We start from the raw sequence: 18,571 nt of genomic DNA on the forward strand, positions 1-18,571 counted from the left end.
AGTCTGGAAAAGAGATGAAGGCAGCTGTCTCTTCTGTGAAAATAGATTGGAGTTGTACAGCAGTATTAAACAAGGATGTGCAGATTCTAGATGATGCTTTTCTACCCAACTCTGAGATGTTTCATGAGGATCTACTGTTGAGCCATTTGTCTGCAGTTGATGCAGCCAATGTTGGATTTTGGTTCATCATATGGTGATATTTCAACACATGTTCATTTCATAGAGCATGACATTAATATCAGACATGTGCAGCCCATCCATCAGTGTTTTTATCACATCCCTCCAGAGAAGCATAAATTCCTCAGATGGCAAAGAGAATTTATCTAGAATATCTATTTTTAATCTGGAGAACCAGGCAGGTCACAGACTATAGGAGGATATCACAGTAAAGGTGCAGTTTTATCAAAATACATAGTCTTAAGATGACAATAAGCTTTAAATAAAGAGGCTTATTGCACAAGAAAATGTTTCTCAGTCCCTCGATTAGCTTGTAACTTAACTCTGTTCAACTTATCAAATTAAAGTCAACAGTTTTGAATCATTAGAACCTCTTTTTAATTTAATTTATGATCAAAAGAATAGGTCTTTTGGTGCAGTAGTCAGAGACCTCATTATTATTATTATTATTATTATGATTAATGGCAATTATAGAACAATTAAAAGAGCATTTCTGCGTCACTGACATGGGGTGTGGACTGGGACATGTAATTAAAAAAGGAAAAATAAAATTTTCTTCAGAATAAATTGGTGCAGCTTAAAGTTCTGAAATGCTAATCAATATAAACAAACTGACTGGCAGTTCTGGTGAGGTTGACCAGGGAGGCCAATCAGATTTCAGCAGACAGTCACCCCTATGGCCACGAGCCTTTATGCATCAATATGTTGGACCTGCTGAGTTTGTGAGTAAACTTGATTTGCTGCTCAAAGGTCACTTCCAGGTCTGCAAGAGGTGTTTAAAGAATATCTGAAATACAATATCAGTGCCATAAATCTCTTTATTGTTGGTAATGAAACATGAAAAAAATATATATTTGATGAAAAATGTTGGTAACTATCCAACTGCAGAATTAGAAAAATGAAGAAATGGTTTGAAGCTTTAGGTTCAAATCCTACAGAAGGTTTGAAAATGTGGGCAACAAAAAATGGCAACATGTCATAAACTTGCAAACTGCAGCACAAAGTCAGGTCATTATCAAGCTAACCAAAAAGCAGCACAAAGTAAGTCACAGCAAAGCTAATCTGTGTTCAGGACAGGTTGGTTGATTTCTCTTGGAGTCCTATATTTATTTGTTTTTTCTTATCTCTTCACAAAAACATTTATTGCAACCAGTTTCAAGTTGCAAAAATTGAAATTGTAATATAGTTTCTGCTTGCAGGGCGTCATTCTCTGCAGTATTTTTATACTGCATCGTCTGGAATCCATAGTTTTCCAGAGTTTGTGGCTGTTGGTCTGGTTGATGGAAACCAGTTCATGTATTATGACAGCAGCATTAAGAAAGCGATTCCCAAACAGGACTGGATGAAGAAAGTCACAGAGGATGATCCACAGTACTGGGACTTTCAAACACATAAGTTATCAAGAACCCAGATGTCCTTCATGAACAGCATCGAAGCTGCAAAGCAACGATTCAAGCAAACTGGAGGTTTGTCAGTTTACTACTGTTAGAATATCAGCTTGACTTATTAATAAGATTATGGCATTTTATTCATTATTATTAGGACTGTTTAGAGATCAGTGTGACTAAAACCATAACATTCCAGTTATTTCATTCTCTTCTTAAACTCACATAGAGAATCTTTAAGGAATTGCACAAAGTCATTTGCTTGCAAGATGTATTTACACAGTTTAAATGAGCCATAATGTTAAATTATTTCTTCAATGTTTGGTGAAATGTGGTTTTAAATTTCAAAGCAATGGCAGAAATAATCTGGCTTGTAGCCTCTGTCCTGCTGTTTGTGGTGAAGCAACTTTCACACTTGATCTCATGATGTTTCTGTTTCTCAGGTGTTCATATCTTCCAGAATATGTATGGCTGTGAGTTTGATGATGAATATGAAGATGTTCAAGGTTGGGAAAACTTTGGTTATGATGGAGAGGACTTCATCGCATTTGACCTGGAAACACAGAGATGGTCTGCTCCAGTACATCAGGCTTTAATCACCAAAAACAAATGGGACGACGACAAAAGGAAGACGGCACTGACAAACAACTACATCACCCAAACTTGTCCTGATTGGCTGAAAAATTATTTGGATTATGGGAAGAACTCTCTGCTGAAAACGGGTAGAACAATGCATAGTTTAGTATTCAGCACATTTTATTTATTTATTTATTACAATGACCTTTTTGTCACATGTTTATATGTCTCACATTGCTGAATGTTTTTGTACATTTTCCATGTTGATTTTGTGTTTAATACTAAACCTGTGAAATTATACAATCAGTTTTCAAGTTTGAGGATTTGAGGACTTTCCTTTTCCCTGAGCTTGATTGTTTTTTGATGGGGAAGAGTCTTTTACTCTTATTTTGTTTATTTCTGCTTTTTGTGCTGCCACCTTTTAACCAACATTACTATTGTATTTTTCTCCTCAGATGTTCCTTCAGTGTCTCTCCTCCAGAAGTCTCCATCCTCTCCAGTCTGCTGCTTCGCTACAGGTTTCTATCCCAGCAGAGCTGAGATGTTCTGGAGGAGAGACGAAGAGGAGATTCATGATGGAGTAGATAAACGGGAGATTCTTCCTAACAATGACAGAACCTTCCAGATGAGCGTTTACATCGATCTGTCATCTGTTCCTACTGAGGACTGGACAAAGTATGAATGTGTGTTTCAGCTCCTTGGTCTCAAAGATGACCTTGTCTTCAAACTGGAGAAAACACAAATACTGAGCAACTATGGTGAGAATAAAATGAGAACTGAAGGATAATTTGGGGAAATAGAGGTGCTGCAATTTTTTTATTTTTATACATGAATGTAGAAGTATACATTTTTATGTTGATTTATCTGTTTTCACTTGTTCAGCAGCTTCACATGTTTCTTTACCAAATATTAACTCGAAAACTAACCAGCTACTTACAGAAATATAAATAACAAAGCAACATGTATAGACTATAAATAATCTCACTGATTGTAATGTTGATTTTAGCACATGGGGATTAATGTGCATATTTTTATTTTCTTTCCACAGAGTATTCACATAAACTCATCGTTCCTTTGAACGCTTGCGGGCCACCTGCGGGCCTCCTGCGGGCCTCTTGCGGCCTGCCTGCGGGCCGCCTCCTGACCTCCTGCCGGCTGCCTGCGGGCTGCCTCCGGGCCTCCTGCACTTAGAGACAAAAGTTGCTAGCAGTCAGAGACAAAGTTTCTTGCATTTAGGCACAATTTTATGTGAATCATATATCAGAAAACCAATTACGTGCAAACAAATTTTAAGGGTTAACTATGTTATTACTCTGTAATAAATTAATAAAGTTGCATAATGTTTTTTTCAGAGATGCAAGTCTAAATACACATGGTCAGAACAATGAAATTGCAAATGGCTCATTAAATTAGTTATGACTTTATGATTTTTCTATCATTTAATTTTTATTACATTTCACAGAAAAATTAATAAAACGTGAATTAAACTCATTCACAAGTAAAACAAATTAGCAAAAATCTAAATATATGTATAAACACATATTAAATACAAAACATATCAATTATGAGTAACTGAAGCCAAATTATTCTTCATTCAGTTTCATGGAACCAAATTAATATTCCAACATTTATGTTGTAAAACCAAACCTCTGTTTTTCTGAAGCGATTTTATCAATTAACTTGTTTATTTCTGAATTTAAAATCTAAAAACGAGGAAAAACTAAACATTGTGAGAAGAATCAGATGTGTGAAGCTGCAACCACTAGAGGGCGAACTTCACCACAGAAACTTACTGAGCTTTAAAATCATTCAGTATTTAATGGGACCAAATGTTGAAGCTGGACGGATGATAATTAAATTATTCTACTTAAACTGGAAATTAATTCTTCCTTGTTTCACCAGGAAACTGAGACTAAAATGCAACTGAAAGTTTTATCAGTTTTAGAAATAAATGGCAGTAAAACATGAAAATGTCTCCATGTTGATGAAAACCATCAAAACGCGTCATCGTCTGACGTCACCGCCTGATATAAAACAAATTAGTTTCATTTTCGATCACAACCCCAACAGGGAGATTTTACCTGGATATAGGTGACGTCACCAGACAGAAAATGTTGCCATTGGTTCAGATTCAGGTTTCCGCCCCTTTTAGACTCTAGATAATAAAAAAAACCTCAGTGGAGAGAAATTCAGTCTGTAATGGCAAAGAGATCCGAGTTGGATATGCATGACGGACAAAATGATCCGTTTTGGGTTTTTGCTTCTCTTCGGAATCTGCAGCTCTGAAGCTGGTAAGTTAGAATAATATTTATAAATTATTATTATATAAGTGACAATTTATTAATCTAGTCAAGTTTAATGTGGAGACTAATAACCAAATAATTAGATAAACTTAAATAAATGTCCCAAACATATTTGACATTTAAACATTTGATTTGGGAAAAATAAAAAATGTTGATTTAAAAACATTTGTTTTCTCTTTACTTACTATTTGATAAACTGAACATTTTCTTAAAAAACGATGCAGGAAAGTAGGAAATATGTTAATGTTGAGAAAAAACCATTAAAATATGAGATTTAATCAGAAGTACATTATTTAGTTTAACTTATGATCCTTGTACCTCATTTGATGTTGGACTATTTTTATTTATTTTCTTATTTCTGTCAACAGAAAATATTTTCTTTCTGTTTCACCATCAGTTCATTTTTCACCATAAAACATAATTAATAAAATCCAAGTTGAATGTGACATTAATTTGTATAAATATTAAATGAAACATCAGCTTAAAAAATAATAATGAAAGAAACTGAAATGTTTTTAAAATTCAAACTATAATAAAACAGTAAAACAATTTAGTGGCTTATTTATGTAATATATTGATAAATCCTAAATTAAGTATATTTTTATAATTTTATGTTGGTCTATAATTATAATAAATAAACGCAAAACAAAGCTAGTTATTTAAAATAGAATATAAATAGTTTCATAACATAAAACTGATTATAATAAATATATGATCAATAAAATGTAATAAAAAGCTTTTTGAATATTTTTTAATGTTAAGATTGAATGTTATTATTATAATTGAAAAAGTTGCTGTTTGATTTGTTTAATTATTTGGTTAATTTATAAATTCTTAAATCTCATTGTCTTTTTTTCAGTTTCTCATTCTCTGAAGTATTTCTACACTGCATCCTCTCAAGTCAAAAACTTCCCAGAGTTTGTGGCTCTTACGTTGGTCGATGATGTTCAGGTTAATTACTACGACAGCGACACACAGAAGGTCGTCCCAAAACAGGACTGGATGAAGGAGAACATGGATCAGGAGTACTGGGAGAGAAACACTCAAGTAGCTCAGGGAGCCCAGGAGAGCTTCAAAGCCAACATTGACATTGTGAAGCAACGTCTCAACCAAACTGGAGGTTTGTGTTAATTTCACCGTTTATTGATAATTTTTGTTGTTGCTTATGGGAAGTAGGACACACACACACACACACACACACACACACACACACACACACACACACACACACACACACACACACACACACACACACTGATATTTAGAAACTTTTTGAGGATATGAATTTAAATTAAATTAACTTTAATTGCTAACTTTTGCTAACTAATATAATCACTGATGTAATTTTACCAAGATATTAATTTACATTAATTAACAAAAAACGTCCAATAAATTATTATGAAGATCCAAACTGAGAAAGTTTTAAACAACAACAGTTTTATTGTTGTTGTTGAAAAGATGGAGCCTCTATTCTCAATATTATGAGTGATTCTAGTTCCTCGATTATTAAACTTCCTGGAGGAAAATGTTTTCTTCCTCAAAGCTTCGTTAAGTTATATTTTATTATTTAAGGCGCCGAGTTCCTGCCGGGTCGTTACTTGTGCTGCACATCGTTCTCATTTCTGCCTGAGCTGCTGACTAAAGCTAAGTGTTAGCAGCATAACGTCCAGTTTTTCCACTTCGGCTGGGAGGATTTTATTGATTGATGATAATATCTGGGTCTTTTTTCGGGGATCAATAAGCATCTTTAAAATAACGATGCCTGGAGTTCAGCAGCTTTTCTCCTGCAGGAGCTGCAGGTGTATTTATCCAGGTGAGCAGGTCGACTGAACGCTGCAGGTGTATTTATCCAGGTGAGCAGGTCGACTGAACGCTGCAGGTGTATTTATCCAGGTGAGCAGGTCGACTGAACGCTGCAGGTGTATTTATCCAGGTGAGCAGGTCGACTGAACGCTGCAGGTGTATTTATCCAGGTGAGCAGGTCGACTGAACGCTGCAGGTGTATTTATCCAGGTGAGCAGGTCGACTGAACGCTGCAGGTGTATTTATCCAGGTGAGCAGGTCGACTGAACGCTGCAGGTGTATTTATCCAGGTGAGCAGGTCGACTGAACGCTGCAGGTGTATTTATCCAGGTTAGCAGGTCGACTGAACGCTGCAGGCGGCTCTGCATCAGATAATTAACGTAAATGTTGCTTTACGGACGAACAGGAAATGAATTTATTTCATCCTGGTCTCAGTAAATGTGAAGCTCATCATGGAGCCACGGAGCTGGTTGATGTTTCTGTCTGACGAACGAAGGAGTCGAATCCCGTCGCTGACATGAACACATAAATGTCTGGGCAAGGTCAAAGGTCATCTATCAAACTGACTGGAGATCAATACATAAAGGAAAAGTTGAAGCATTTTTATAAGCTTATTTGTGAGCCTGACTCTTTATTATTGGATTGAATATAATTTCAGATTCTTGTAACTTTTCTTCAGGTTAACTTGGAAATCGAGCTTTTATTGTTACGAGTTAATTTAATAAACTACAGAAAGATTATTGTTAGAAAAACTCAAAAGTGAAAAATTGGACTGATGTTGATATTCAGTAGTAAAACTGCTGTTATGTTAGATTTACCAAAGTTTTATTTGATCTGTTTTTATCTGATCACTCGTCAGAATAATCGATCGATTACTAAAATATTTGCTTCCAGCAGAAAATACTAGAAAATACACCATGATATAAAAGCATGTTTGTCTGTTTTGCTCTGCAGGTTTTAGTTGTAGGAAATGAAATGTTTTGGCTCCAACATGAGATAATAAATGTTGAGATGCTGCAGTTTGATCAGCAGCAGCAGAGAAACGTCTGAAGTTTCCTTCAGTTTCTGATCAAAACAGGAAACTAACAACCATCTCAGCATTTAGACTCTGAAACCTTTAAAATGTTTCATTAAATCATGTTTTCTGAAAACCTGGTCGAGTCTCCAAACAGAGACGTGAATGTGGATCCGACCAGAACCAGAACCGATCAGTGGTTTGAAAAATAAAATAAAGAAAAAAGCAGAAAAACTTCAGAGGAAATTTGATGTTTTTAATTTAAACTCTGATGAAAACAGAAAACAGTAAAAATCTTCCAGGTTTTTAGATTTTAGATTTTGGATCATTTAAATATTTACTGAATAAAAATCGTTTTTGCTGAAGCGTTTTCATCCAGACCAACAGAACCAGAACCGGTCAGATCCCTGGTTCTATCCTGACTCTGGTTCCTCAAGGTAGATGATCTGGGTCCGACCAGAACCAGAACCGGTCAGATGAGTTTGTCTGGACTCTCCTCAGTCCAGACTGAAGTTCTGCTGCTGGACTCATCCTGATCCAGGGCTAAGTGAAAAGCTGACAATTTCCATCTGCTTCCCTTGTCGTCCTCGACGACAAGGGAAGCAGATGGACTGGCCATCACAGTCCCAACCATCCGCCCCCAAGCACACCCCTGGCCCCGAACTGGCCTGCAGGTGGCTCACTTTGTCTTTTCCTCTTTCTCTTAATTGGTATTTGTGTTTTTTTGTTTTTTCATGTTTCCCCCTGTGTACAACGTTTCGACTGTTTTTTCTTCTTCGTCAGGTACATATTTTTCTATTTTCTTCCCTTTTGTTTGCAACTTTAGTTTAGGCACCCCCATGTTCTTTCCTTCTTTCTGTCCACTTAAAGTAAATGTCCACATTGACTTACAACATTAAAGAAAATAAATTCACACATTAGGATGAGGTGGAAACACGAGGTTAAGGTTGCACAAGCACACACACTTAGGGTAGGGACAAACCAAGGTAAGGGCTTGTAAACGGTATGCCTGACCAGCCCGACACCAGGCAGCGCACCGGGGGTCAATGAGGGGTGGTCACAGGCTGGGGGAGGGCTGGTTCTCCTCTCCACTCACTATCAGTTAGTTTGGCCCAGATTTAGTGCTTAACTCTTCATTAAACTGTCATTTTCTCTACTACCTGGGTCTACCTTGTCTTCCTCACCACCTCCAAAACCACACCTAAGACACAAAGCTGTTTAAAAGTACACAATGGCCATTCGTATCTGATCCATGTTGTTATACTTTCTAAATCTATGCAGATAAACTCTTGACAGAATATCCAATTGAGATATTTGTGATGGATTGTAATCATAGCTTTTTCTCAGCAGTTTCTATTTCTCTCTAAGATGTCTGCAGTAGTTTGATGACTGTTGTTTTGTGTTATTTACTGAAATCTTCTCTTAAAAATAGTAACATACACAATGTCAATTAAATATTATGCATTCTCTCTGTCTTTCAGGTGTTCACCTTTTTCAGTTGATGTACGGCTGTGAGTGGGATGATGAGACTCAACAAGTTACTGGCTATAAACAGTTTGGCTATGATGGGGAAGACTTCATAACATGGAACATGGAGTCAAACACATATATTGCTTCAAAACAACAGGCTGAGATTTCTAAAAACAAATGGAACAATGATAGAGCTCAACTGGAGGACGATAAGAACTACTACAGTGAGCGTTGTCCTGAGTGGCTGAAGAAGTATGTCAACTTTGGAAGAAACTCTCTGATGAGAACAGGTACAGTCCCCTTCACTGACAATAATATGCTGTTTTACTAGAATTGGCATGACGCCGTCCCCTTCCCCTCCCTCTTGTGAAGTAGAGCTCTCCTCCGACAAGCCAACCGTTATTATGGCAGACTAATGAACCTTAATCTATTACCAGAGACATTATTTAAGTAATTTTTGCCTTATAAACCAACACTAAGGCAAAGACGGCGGGGAAGAAAATTCTCTAACTCAGGGATGTCAAAGTCAAAAACACAGAGGGCCAAAAATAATTTGCTACAAGCCAGGAGCCGGCTTGGGTCAATGTTTATTAAAATATATTGAAAAGATTTCACAAAGCTTATTGAACCATGACCTAACACAATGTATATTATTTAATAATTAAATGAATAAAGCAATAATTTCTTATAGATCTGTCAATAATTTCAAGTGAAACCATTTTTCAACAGGCGAACGGACAAAAACAAACTTTCTTGAAAGAAAAATGTCATGTTTCTGTACATTAAAAGAATGAAGTAATATTTTGTTATGGCTCTATCAATAACCTCAAGGAAAAACATTTTCAACAGGCAAACAGCAAAAATTTAATTGTTTTTTGAAAAACAACATGTTTCTTAATATCAAGATAAATACATAAAGTGCATGCATTATAAACTGAAAATGCATTATTGTGCTGCTCTGTATTCTTGTCTTTGTGTGTTTTCTGAAAAGCTTGATAGATTATATTCTTAGATTATATTCTTTCATTACAGCCAAACTATCTCCACACAGAAGACACACAGGCAGTGATGGCATAGTTACTTTGAAAAAGTAACTTTAATCAGATTACTGATTACTCTTTGAAAACATAACTTAGATTACTGATTACTTCATTTGGAAAGTAACTAAGTTACATTAAAAGAAACTATTTTAGTTACTTTCAGCAGCTGCTAACAACAGCACTCTGCCGCCTATGAAAGTCACATTAATCTTTGCCAAAACTTAATTGCAAGTTATTTTATAATGGTAACATCAACAATGTGTCTCCAGTTATAAGGTTGAACTGAAGAGGAGATTGTTTCATGGTTTCAACAGTACAAAAAAACTTTAGTAATTTGTGCGTGTTTTTGAGTGTTTCTATTGTGTGGAAAACTATAAATGGGATTTTAGAGCCCCGCCCCCTTCTGTGTCCCAGCCTCCAGGTTCTGTGTTACGGCCCTGTGTTTGGTGTCAGGGCGCACACCTACCATTGCATTGTGGGGAATGTAGTGTTGGTCCATGCAAAAACGCCTGCGGGCCTTCTACGGGCCTCCTGCGGGCCTCCTGCGGGCCTCCTGCGGTGTCAGGGCGCACACCTACCATTGCATTGTGGGGAATGTAGTTGGTCCATGCAAAAACGCCTACGGGCCTCCTGCGGGCCGCCTACGGGCCTCCTGCGGGCCGCCTGCGGGCCGCCTACGGGCCGCCTGCGGGCCTCCTGCAGGCTGGTTCTAATAGTAATTAAATATCATCCAGGGGGCCAAAGATAATTCATTTGCAGGCCGGATCTGGCCCTCGGGCTTTGACTTTGACATATGTGCTCTAACTAGTCCTACGCCAGATCTCTAAGGTTATTAGTGGGAAATAATGGAGAAATCAATGATAAAGCCCAAGAGGAAAAGTGAGGGACACAAAGTCTGGTTTGATGTGAGTGTGAACACCGTGGGACACACTTTGCACGGTCAAAATGGATGAGTAATGACTTAAATAATACCAGCTTGTGAAAATCAGCCTCCAGGAAAATGCTTAGGAATAAACAGTAATATGAAACTGTTTTTAAAATGCCTATACAGCAATTAGCACTGTCTGTTTCCATCAGCCATAGAGCTACCGTTGTAATCTACACGCATTAAATCCAGCAAAACTACCTTCGCTTATTGATCTGGTTAGCGTTGTTTTTAATTTAACCGAGTTGTGTTTATTTGAGCCTTAACTGTCAGCCTGAGCCATTTGTAAGGAGTTGTGAGTCTAAGTATCGTTATGACAAAAACTGGGATGTTTACTACCAGTTACCTTTGTGGTGCTGACTATCTTGGTAGTTCCTGTTCATTAGTTTCATTCAACTGGATGTGAGGTCAGCTGCAGTCCATGATCCATTTCCTGCGTTATTTCCAGTCTCATTGGTTGTTCTGGGTGACGGGCTTTCGGGATTGCATATTCCCCACTGACAACTGGGAATATGATTATTTATTTTCCTCAAAATCTCTCTGACTGCAGCGTGTTTTCTATGATAGATACTGCCAATATTGTAGGAGTACTGTACTTGGAACGCTGATTGCTCTACATCATCATGGCATCATGTCAATTACGCAGAAATTGTTATAACTAATTTATGTGCCAGTTTATTTATTATATGTAAATATATATGTTGCTTGAAATGTTTCAAGCAACATATTTTTCATCAGACATGAATGATGAGCTGTTTTTATTAGAACTTTGTTTGTCTATCTCCAGATCGTCCCTCAGTGTCTCTCCTCCAGAAGTCGTCCTCCTCTCCAATCAGCTGCTTCGCTACGGGTTTCTATCCTAACAGAGCTGAAATGTTCTGGAGGAAAGATGGAGAGGAGATTCATTATGGTGTTGATGAAGGAGAGATCCTCCCTAACAATGATGGGACCTTCCAGATGAGCATTCACATCGATCTGTCTGCAACTGGAGACTGGAACAAGTATGACTGTGTGTTTCAGCTGTCAGGTCTCAATGAAGACTTCGTCACCAAATTGGAGAAAACAAAATCTTGTCCAATGAAAGTAAGACCTTCATTAAAGTTATTTGATTCCAACCAAATTATCCTCTTAAACTTGAATTACTTTAGTTAGTTTACTTAAAAATTAGTACCGTCATTTATGACAAAATATTAAATATGCATCATTGTTAAGTATTGACTTAGTAAAGCCATAAAAGCTCCCATTTATTGAAGCAAAGCAAGTTTTCTTTAAATGAAAAAGAATAGTTAAAAAAAATGGAATTAATTACTTCTTTATTATGACTGAGTATGTAGTTTAGTTCAGCATTGTTTTTTGTTTGGGATTTATCATTGACTAATTTTAGTTTGTCATTTATTTCACAGGTAGTTTGATCATAATAATCACCATTGTAGCAGTGATTGTTGTTGCTGTCCTTGTCATCGCTGGGGTTGGATACGTGCAGAGACAAAATTAAGAAGCTAACAGGTAGGTTATTTTTTATAATTTAATCTAAAATTGTTACTATCATTCACACTGAATTAATTTAAAAAAAACATTTTGCTAAATTAAATTCCAAAACTGTATCAATAAAAACTAATATAATACATACTAAATACTAATATAATATGTAACTTAAGGTTGAAGTTGTACACCAAGTAATTTGGACTGCTTTTGTCATATGCAAAACTAGTTAATTTCTGCATGTTAAGTTTTGAGTAAAAATAAAAAAAAACACTACAGTATGAGGATGTGGAAATTTAATGACTACAAACTGAAAAGATGGTTTTCTTTTTACAGCAGGCAAGCGCCCTCCAACTCGTAAGTGAAACTTACTTAATAATGTACTTTTTGTAGATCATAATTTAAAATGCATCCTGCAAAGGATTAGTTATTAATGTGTTTTATGTAAGTTAAAACAGAATATATACTAGTACTTTGTCATTTCACAGCAATCGATGACAACGAGGTTCAAAAAGAAATGATGCCAAAAGTAATGAAGCATAGAAAGCTATGCACTACGGTAAGTTGTTTCATGTGCTCATTTTATATATGTGAATGGTTTTTTCTACATTTCTGGCAGAGCATTGTTCTTAAAAAAAGAATATTCAATAGTTGTAATTTCTTCACAATTAAAGGTGATGTTATGTGCATAAATTTAAATCACAACATATGAAGCAAAATCCACACAAATGTCAGAAATCTTCACATGCAGATAAGTAATATTAGCTTCACAGGAACAAATTCTGGAACAAAATGGATTAAAAAAAACATTGTTTCAATGTAATAAATCTTTTTTCACTTCTTTTAAGAAGCTACATGACTTGTTTTTAATTTTGTGTAATATTTTATCCTTATTTCTCTTCAGGTCGGTGGATAAAATTTGCACTGAAGCAACGAGCAGCAACACCAGACTCTTCTCTGTAAACTGGAAATTAATAAATCAACATTCATTGTGTAAAACGGATTATTTCGAAAAAGGATTGAACATTTGTAAAACTGAAAAATAAATTTTACAGCTCATTAATGTGACGTAAACAAAATTTCTTTAAATTTACACTCAAACCAACTAAAACCAGCACAACAGTTTTCATAGAAAAAATGCCCTAAAAATCTTAAGTGTTTTGGAAACATTCCATCACTTTTGATAAAGGCATTTTTTTCTGTTATCAGTTTCCTTTGAATTACATGAATACTAAACATTAAAGAGACAAGAAGAAAAATACGGGTTGTACTCTGCCTCTCACTCACTGTCAAGAGATAGGTACCAGCCTATAGATAAGTTGGCATAAAAAATTATCAAAATGGATTTGAAATATTCACTAGAATTGTTTTGAGCACAATGTCTGTGTTGGAAAAATGTTTTGGTCTGGTGAGCATTTGTGCCAGTACTTCCACCTTTCAACTGATTTTTACCTAGTGATACAGAATCTGTGGGTCTCTAATATTACCAAGAAATCATAATAAAGAATAAGTGATTCAACTATTTTTTCATGATGTAGATATTAAGCTGGTGTTTTTTTTTAATCTATTGGATTTTGATTTAGCTAAACTCTGGGTCATATTATACTTGGATGATTTTTTCTTAGATATTATAAGTGTGTTTTTTCTGTCTTCTGGAATTTTAAGATGATTGATTTTAAGTAACATTTATTTAATGTCTTTTTCAAATTGTTATCCTCAATTAGGGATTTGTCTTTGTTGTGCACTGTATTTGTTATTACACTTTTGTTTTGAAAGAATAATTTTTCTGTTCTATGGACTTTAAACCCATATGAATTGGGCTAAAATCATGTCTTTTTGGATTTGTTTAACAATGCTATGGTGATGTTAAGGTTTTCTTTTGCCTTCATTAAATTTCCCAATAAATCAGTTTTCCTTGTCGTTTGTAATTTAACACAGAGCATGCCTTCTGACAGCTTTTGTGACTACACTATGCTTATTCCATTTAAGATAAAATGGAACTTTATGCCTATACATTGTCTACAAATATGATAGTATAAAGAAAAGTCATACATTGGTTTAATTTCTTCATTATTATTTTTATTTATTTGTAAAGATGCCTGGCACATTCAGTATTCACTAGTGTGTTTATTAAATGATTTGTCAAAATATTAGATATTTTGTGGACATCTATGCATATTTTCAGTGCCAGTGTTTAACTATGTTAAATAACAAAGGTTCATAGTCTAAAAGTAGGATGCTACTTTAATTATTATCATCAGTCTTTATCTAACCGGATTTTAAAAAGCTTCCTGCAGATTGGAAATCTCTTTTTCAAGATTGTCTGGCATTCTCATTATTTGCTTAGAGGCGAGTGGACAGCAATGACTGTTTTCCCAATAAAGTGAAAATTGGAAAAGATTGGCTGAAGTGTGAATGAGAAACACATAGAAGGACATGATGGAAGAAACATAACTAGAAATAATATTTAGAATATCTTTGAGCGAGGTGGAAGGAAAACGATATGCAACCAAATTTAGATCTAATAATGGAAAACAACTGATATAGCAAACAGCTATTTTGAAAATTAGAAAAAAGTAAAAAACTGATTGTTTTTCAGTGAGAGAAATAACATTTTGCTGGATCAATTAAAAATAATACCATAAAAAGGTAAGAGTTGCAAAATAAATAAACTTTTAATAGTAAGCTGTGAGAAGAGCAACAAAAATTGTCATTGGGAAAGACTAATGCTTGTTTAAAAAATTACAACATTTTAAGAATCTTCAGAATATTGACAGCTGTGACCATAGAGTAGTCCTGAAAAAGTGAGTTAATAATTCATTGATTGAGTTAAAATATGGCAGCAAAGACATAATTCAAGGCTGTGTTATTGCTCCTTTACATTTTTCATTGATAAATTCAGAAGCATCTCATGTCCATCAGATGACATTATTATGGAAGGTGAAAATTTTTATTTTAGCTTCTCATAGTTTTCTTGTATAAATTGTGCATATTTGCTTTTTATCAATATTATTGCCTTATTTCAGATGTCATGTATTTAGTACAGCTGTTTCATTTGTTGAAATTTATCTGGATGTGATGTTTGTTTCAATGTGTTTGTTTCCCTGCAGTCATTGGACTATTATTTGTTTGCTCTATTTTATTTCTCCTTCAAGCCTCTTAAAGATTATCCATAAAGGTGAGAGAGTAGAAATAATACAGCAAAACATATTTAAGTTGCGTACAGAAATTATTGTGAAAGTCATAAAGGAATTGATAGATCTCAAATATATCACTTATCACTGCTCTAAAGTACGCTTATTTTGCAACTGTTGCAATCTTTTTTCAATTAGTTTAGGAACACATTAAAAAGCTTATTGCGAGTCTTCACAATGTTTCTTTACATAAAGTTAATGCATGTATAAGTAAATTAATAAATGACCAAGAAACTTGCTACACAGCAACTTGCCTTAGAAAAACTACAGATAAAAGTATAATAAAAACCTTTTTTCCAATAACTGCAATGCTAGGTTTTATGCTAAGTTGTAATGATATGATGTGATTTAACAAGTCAGTCTCAAACCAACATAAACCTGCTGGAGGGTTGAATTTGGTGGCAGGAGTTTGTCCTGCAACTTGTGGGTTTTCAATACTGATGTCTTTCTCTTGTCGTTATTTCATTTTGCAAGACACTTTTACCAACTCATGGTAGTCAGAGTGCCTGATGGCAAAAAGTCTAGCTCCGCCACTGTATTGACAGAAAATAAAATCAATATTTCCATTACTTTGGCATAATTTTTTATTGTGGAAAAAATACAAATATACTTGATTAAAATAAACAGGGGCAACAAACATTAACAGTGTTAAAAGAAAGTGCCAAGTCTAATTGACTGAGTTTAAAATCTGTCACTGATAATTGATTATTATTTACTGAGGTGTAATAAATGAACAAACAGACTGTGAATCTGTTAACACAACAATCATTACAGATTATTCTTTTTATGTTGAAAATTTATCTTGCCAGTTATTTTAAGTCTTCAAGTTTTAGAGTTTAAAAATATTTTTATTTATTTATGCTCAAAACTTCAGTAGATAATGATTTTTACAAAATGACTTAATGTGAATCTTCACAGAATATTTTCTACCCATACAGTGCTATTAAGTAAATATTGAGAAAATAATTTATTTCATTAAGCCAGTTCACTACCAAAACACATAATGGAGATTATTTATTCACAAACTGATGTATTACAGTCTTTATTTCTGTTAATCATGATGATTGTTTTATGCTTAGAGTTATGAAAACAAATATTACATTTGACCAATAACACAAATGGCACAGAATTGTGGGCTAAATGAAAAGTAGCAATGTATTTTAAATTACCTTTAAAAAGGTCATTTTAATCATATCAGTCACCTTCTCTACATGGATGACATCAAGCTGTACATCGAGACATCGACTCACTGATCCACACCACCAGGATCTACAGCACTGACATTGGGATGTCATTCGGACTAGAGAAGTGTGGTCGGCTGATCACAAAGAGGGGGAAGGTGATCCGCACAGAAGGAGTCTCACTCCCACAAGGAACAATAGCAGACATAGAGGACAGTTACAAGTACCTAGGTATACCACAAGCAAATGGCAACCTTGATGAGGCCACAAGGAAAGGAGCCACAGCTAATACCTCCAACGAATAAGGCAAGTCCTGAGAAGCCAGCTCAATGGCAAGAACAAAATCCGTGCGATAAACAGCTATGCCCTGCCAGTAATCAGATACCCTGCTGGAATAATCAGCTGGCCAAAGGAGGATAAAAGCCACAGATATTAAGACTAGAAAGCTACTAACCATGCTTGGAGGGTTCCATCCCAAATCCAGCACCCTGAGACTGTACACGAGCCGCAAGGACGGAGGCAGAGGACTAGTGAGTGTGAGAACCACTGTCCAGGACGAAACAACTAAGATCCATAAATACATCAGGGACAAAGCCTCAACAGACAATGTGCTCAGTGAATGTCTCAGACAACAGGGAACGGAGGTTGAGGTGCCAGAGATACCATCATGGGAGGACAAGCCCCTACATGGGATGTACCACCAGCAAATAACCCAAGTGGCTGATATCAGTAAATCCTACCAATGGCTGGAAAAAGCTGGACTCAAGGTCAGCACAGAGGCCCTCATCCTGGCCGCCCAGGAACAGGCCCTAAACACCAGAGCAATAGAGGCCCAGATCTACCACACCAGACAAGACCCAAGGTGTAGGTTGTGCAAGGAGGCCCCTGAGACAGTCCAGCACATCACAGCAGGGTGCAAGATACTGGCAGGGAAAGCGTACATGGAACGACATAACCAAGTGGCAGGCATAGTGTACAGAAACATCTGTGCAGAATATGGACTGGAAACCCCGAGATCAAAGTGGGAACACCCCCAAAGGTGGTGGAGAACGCCAGAGCTAAGATCCTGTGGGACTTCCAGATCCAGACAGACAGAATGGTAATGGCGAACCAACCAGATTGTCGTAGTGGATAAACATCAGAGGAAAGCCGTTGTGGTAGATGTAGCAATACCAAGTGATTGCAACATCAGGAAAAAGGAGAAACTGGAGAAATACCAGGGCCTCAGGGAAGAACTGGAGGGCCTGGAAGGTGAAGACCACAGTGGTGCCTGTGGTCATCGGGGCCCGGGGCAGTAACCCCCAAACTGGAGCAGTGGCTACAACAGATCCCAGGAACAACATCAGACATCTCAGTCCAGAAATGTGCAGTCCTTGGCACAGCCAAGATACTGCAGGACCCTCAAGCTCCCAGGACTCTGGTAGAGGACCCGAGCTCAGAGGATAAGAACCACCCGCGGTGGGTGAGAAGGGAATTAAAATATATATGTTTCTAAAGTAATTACTCTGAGATTCAGAGAAAATACAAATGTAGATTTTGTGAAATAAGCGCAGAATGCACTTATATAATTATTCAGGCAAATGAAACCAAACATTTTTGATAATAAAAGTAAAGTATAAAACCATTACGTTTACTCAGAAAATATTTTACATTCTTTGATTGTTCTGAAAGTGCTATGAAAATGAATCAAATTTCTAACATTTGTTTGGTCTCTAATTGTTGATCTTATTTTCCAGGTTGTCATTTCGGCACAGAGATGAGGATCAGTGTTACCACCTTCAACAATTTATTATTTTAAGGAGCGCTCACGCCGCCCCCATAAAATGCCTCCTTGGGCAGTTGCCCATGTTGCCCATATCAGAAAATATATCAGAAAATATTTATAAATGTGAAGTTTGTCACAAAAACATCAAGTCTCTATATCTGAAGTGGTTCTATTTTATATTTTATAGTTTTTCTTATATTCAAGCATTTATAAATACTGATAAAACAAAATTACCTGAAAAGGTATCAATACTTA

At 36.0% G+C, this 18,571-nt stretch overlaps 2 protein-coding genes and 1 pseudogene across 2 annotated transcripts in view; 2 read left to right on the forward strand and 1 right to left on the reverse strand.

The window, feature by feature from the left end:
- Nucleotides 1–2,925, forward strand: part of LOC129375880 (H-2 class I histocompatibility antigen, Q9 alpha chain-like) — a 51,308-nt gene extending 48,383 nt beyond the window's left edge. The window contains exons 2-4 of the mRNA XM_055055248.1: nt 1,377–1,643; nt 2,006–2,284; nt 2,594–2,925. Coding sequence (XP_054911223.1) covers nt 1,377–1,643; nt 2,006–2,284; nt 2,594–2,925 — 878 coding nt within the window. The remainder of the gene's footprint in view (nt 1–1,376; nt 1,644–2,005; nt 2,285–2,593) is intronic.
- The window catches only part of LOC129375864 (tripartite motif-containing protein 16-like), a 198,407-nt gene extending 181,005 nt beyond the window's left edge, over nt 1–17,402 (reverse strand). The window contains exon 1 of the mRNA XM_055055229.1: nt 17,399–17,402. The gene's annotated coding sequence lies outside the window, so the exon portion shown is untranslated. The remainder of the gene's footprint in view (nt 1–17,398) is intronic.
- Nucleotides 4,331–14,084, forward strand: LOC129375878 (class I histocompatibility antigen, F10 alpha chain-like; annotated as a pseudogene).
- Nucleotides 17,403–18,571: the final 1,169 nt, after the last annotated feature.

This window comes from Poeciliopsis prolifica, unplaced genomic scaffold, assembly GCF_027474105.1.
Source record: "Poeciliopsis prolifica strain line A6 unplaced genomic scaffold, Auburn_PproV2 SCAFFOLD041, whole genome shotgun sequence".
In the NCBI taxonomy this organism is placed as follows: domain Eukaryota; kingdom Metazoa; phylum Chordata; class Actinopteri; order Cyprinodontiformes; family Poeciliidae; genus Poeciliopsis; species Poeciliopsis prolifica.